Source organism: Myotis yumanensis, unplaced genomic scaffold, assembly GCF_028538775.1.
Source record: "Myotis yumanensis isolate MYYU_CA2020_CCGP unplaced genomic scaffold, mMyoYum1.0.hap1 SCAF_10, whole genome shotgun sequence".
In the NCBI taxonomy this organism is placed as follows: Eukaryota; Metazoa; Chordata; class Mammalia; order Chiroptera; family Vespertilionidae; genus Myotis; species Myotis yumanensis.
In genome coordinates, this window is record NW_027223761.1 from 81,042,400 (window position 1) to 81,046,154 (window position 3,755).

General features: G+C 64.3%; 1 protein-coding gene across 1 annotated transcript; it reads right to left on the reverse strand.

Annotated features, from left to right (window-relative positions):
* Nucleotides 1-260: 260 nt before the first annotated feature.
* On the reverse strand, nucleotides 261-2,861 carry APOA5 (apolipoprotein A5). The gene is made up of 3 exons (XM_070426953.1): nucleotides 2,630-2,861; nucleotides 2,438-2,549; nucleotides 261-1,936 (listed from the first exon to the last, which is right to left on the reverse strand). The coding sequence occupies exons 1-3, from the start codon at nucleotides 2,676-2,678 to the stop codon at nucleotides 997-999; spliced, it is 1,101 nt and encodes a 366-aa protein (XP_070283054.1). The 5' UTR covers nucleotides 2,679-2,861; the 3' UTR covers nucleotides 261-996.
* Nucleotides 2,862-3,755: the final 894 nt, after the last annotated feature.

Sequence of the window (3,755 nt, forward strand, 5' to 3'; positions counted from 1 at the left end):
ACTGTCCTGTGCCAAGCCGGCCCATGAACGATGCAGGCTCAGAGGAAGGTCGCTAGCCCACGCCCACCCCCAGGCCAACACAGCTCTCCCCTAAAGCAGAGCACAGCCATGCCCAGGCCCCTCTGGCAGACTCGCACTGAAAGGGGGTCCCTGAGAAAGTACAGCAGGGGCCTGGAGTGGCCGATGGTGTGATTTGGGGATAGTGGTGAGGGCACTGCTTTCAGACATGGTCCGAATGAGAGTCACACCAGGCAGACCAGTTTCCATTATAAACATCTATTTCAATGGAGTCAGAAGTCTAGGCTTCAGTCTGAGCGTCAGAGATGGGGAGGGCACCTCGTAGACTCTCCAGAGGGTTTAGGAAGCCCCCACAGTTTGGAGGCGTGGGCGGCTGTTTAAAAGCAGAGCTATGTAAGAAAATATGGGCCCTGCTCCCTCCCATTACAACTCCCACCATTTGTACCCACCAGCATCAGAGCGCGCAGGGATACACACACACACAGTCACATACTCTCTCCTCACATTCTCCTCCTTTCTCCTTTCTCTCCCCCAACAGAAGCTGTCGTGGCAGCCCTGGGGAGAGGAGCTGCTCTCGGGACAGCGGCAGTAGTGGCCACCAGGGGCCAGAGTGGTTGCAGCCAAGCCCGGGCCTGAAGAGACAGGCTTCCAGCACCATGGCCACGGGCTGGCACTTAATTTCCCCGCATAGAGCGCCTGTCTCCCTTCCCACTCCCGCCAGCACCGAATGGGGCAACTCGGGAGGACTCCCAAATGAGCACGGGAAGCCAGGTTCGCAAATCCTGGTGAGTGTAATGCATCCGGGTCGGGGACTCACTCGCAGGAGGCGGGGTAGGCAAGGGACAACTGCCCCTTCGGTGGCCTCACCCATCCTGCAGGGCCCTCCACCCTCTGCCCAGTAGGCCACTGTCGAGGACTGAACCATGCTTGGGGCTCCCTGAACAAGGAGCTGGGAAGTGGGCCCGGACAAACAGGCCCTCAGGGCTCCTCTCCATAGCCCAGATCATGGTCACGAAGGCTGTAGTTTATGTCTTCCCACAGGTCGTCCAGACGGGCCTGCAGCCTGCTCCGGGCCTTGCCGCTGTCCGCGGGGAGGAACTCGGGGGCGAAGGCGCTGTGGCTCGGTGGGGGCGGTGCCAGCTGCTGCTGGACCTCCTCTGTCTCCTGGTCGATGGCGCGGGTGAAGGCGGCGATCTGCAGGAAAGTGTCTTGGCGGAAAGCCTGCAGGCGCTGGCGCACCTCCTGGGACAGCGCCTGGGGGTCCGGGTGGGCCCCTTCCCCGCCCGTTCGGGCATAGGCGCTGAGCTCTTCGCGCAGATGGTCCAGGTTCTGTTGGATGCCCGCGTGCAGGGCCTTGGCCTTGAGCGTGAGCTTGTGCGAGAGCAGCTGCACGCAGCGGCTGAGGCGCGCGGGGCTGGCCACGGTGTGCGGGGCCACGCTGCGGTGTAGCTCCTGCACGTGCTGCCCGATGCCGCTCACCAGGCGCTCGGCGTACGGGTGGAACAGCTGCTTGATGCGGCCGGTGTGGTGCACCAGGCTGCTCTGCAGCTCCTGCAGCAGGTCCCGCGCCTCGGCCACGCCGCCCAGCAGCTGGGCCTTGGTGTCCTCGCTGACCACGCGCAGCTGCTCCTGCAGCTCCTGCACGCGCAGGGCCACCTGCTCCATCAGGGCGCTGGTGTAGGGCTCCAAGCGCCGCCGCAGGCCCTCCAGGTTCCAGCCCACGCGCGCGTGCGCCTCCGCCATGTAGGGCTCCAGGCGCGCGCTCACCTCCTCCAGCTCCTCCTGCAGCTGCCGCCGCAGGCCCTCGGGGTCGGGTGGGAGCCCGGGAGGGGCGCTCCCCTGCCCACTCAGAGGGCCCAGCTTCTCCAGGAGCTTGTCCATGTTGTGGAGGTCTTGCTCAAGGCTGCCTTTCAGGCTCCTGGGGAAGAGGTCAGAGGTCAGGCGGCAGACTGCAGGCCCCACCTCTGCTTTGCCCCAGAGGCTTCGCCCACTGATCTAATGGGGAAACCAAGGGCGCTATCCCAGCCTCGGGCCGCCCGTCCGCACACAGGCACTGCCCTTGCAGATCCAGACCCGCAGACCCGCAGACCCGCAGACCCGCAGACCCGCAGACCCGCAGACCCGCAGACCCGCACCGCCCGAGGGGGCACAGAGCCTCTGGGGACGCAGTGGGTCCTCTCCCCTCCAGCTCCCACGCCGCAGCGGGCCAGGGGGCAACAGCCACAGCCAGGTCAGAGTGGGGCGGGGCCGCCGGCCAGGGCGCACAGCCAGGAAGGCCAGGATTTCGGGGGTGAGGGGAGCTGGCAGCTTGCTTCCTCTGCTCCGCAGCAGGAGCAGACCGCGGGTTGAGGAGTCAGAGGCAGCCATCATCCCACAGCCTGTCTCCTCCCTTCCCCGTGCCCCTTGCCCGGGCACTCACGCGGACTCCCGGGCCAGCTTCTGCTGCTGGGTCTGCTCCACCCTGCCCTTGTCCCCGCTGCTCTGACCGGAGTCCACTCTGAGGCCTTTCCGCGCCTCGGCGGTGGGAAACGCTGTGGAAAGGCAGGGGTGAGTGCGGGCCTCCGGCCAGCCTCCACCTCACCTCCTCACCCCTGCCAGGGGGGAGACCCACCTGAGAGGAGTGCCAGCGCCCAGGCCAGGGCTGCAGTCATGCGGGCCATTGCCTGTCTTGAGAAGGAAGGCCGGGGAGGCCTGGTTAAGGTGAGGAAGCAAAGACAGGGACATCTCCCAGGTGTCAGTCCCAGGGTCAGCCTGCCCCAAGTCTGTGAACACTTCCCTGGAGCGTAGGGAGCTCAGAGCCCTGAGGACTGACTGTAGGAGCTCGTGGTGACAGGATGGAGGCAGGTGAGTGTGGCTGGGAAGAGAAGGGTGTCTTTCCCAGGGGAGGGAAAGAGCTCAAGGAGGTGGAGCTCTAACTGTTTTGTAAAGGCTCCCCCTCCTCCTCCCCAGCCAGGCCCCAGAAGAGCTTCCTAGGGGAGGGCTGCTGGCCCTCACCCCCCTCTTCCGGTCCCCGTGGGTGGCTGGGAGCAGAGGCATGCCCAGGGCAAGAAGCAGCTCTGCCACGTGGTGCTCCACGTGGGTCTGGTCCCTCCTTACCCCCAGCTCTGCTGAGACCCTGCAGTCCTCCAGGGGACTCTGTCCCCCTTGCCCTCCGCCCTCTGCCCCAGCAGCTCACCTGCTCAGTTCTGGGCACAGAGGGCAGACATTCGGCTTTATATTCCAGGGCCTGGGCCTCTGGCAGCAATTCCTTTGAGTAAATATCACGTGGAAGTTCAAAGAAAGATGACCTCAGCGGCCTCCCAGTGCTCACCTCCTGCCCTTTCCTGGCACCCACAGGGTTAATGAGTGCCCCCATCTCAGGGGCTGTCCCAGTGGATTAGGGCTTCTTGGAAAGTTTACAAGGAGTGGCCCAAATCCTCACCCAGTTCACCCCAAACCCTTTAACCTCCAACCTGCCCACTCACAACTGGCTGGCCCAGAGATAGATACATGCCTGTTTGTCTGCTGGAGCCCACTCTTACTCAACTGCCCGGAGGCACTGTGCCCAGCCAGCCAGGGGCAGTGGCCAGCTGCCCGCCTGACCCTAGCAGCCTTGGCAGCTCCCCTACAGGCTCCTGGGCAGATGGGAGAGTCAGCATTCACAGGGCAAAGACCCTCGCACCTCCCCTTCATGAAATAATCCTGGAACAAGCAGGAAGTCAGGGGGGAGAAGAGGAGGTGGTGAGAGGCAGAACCTG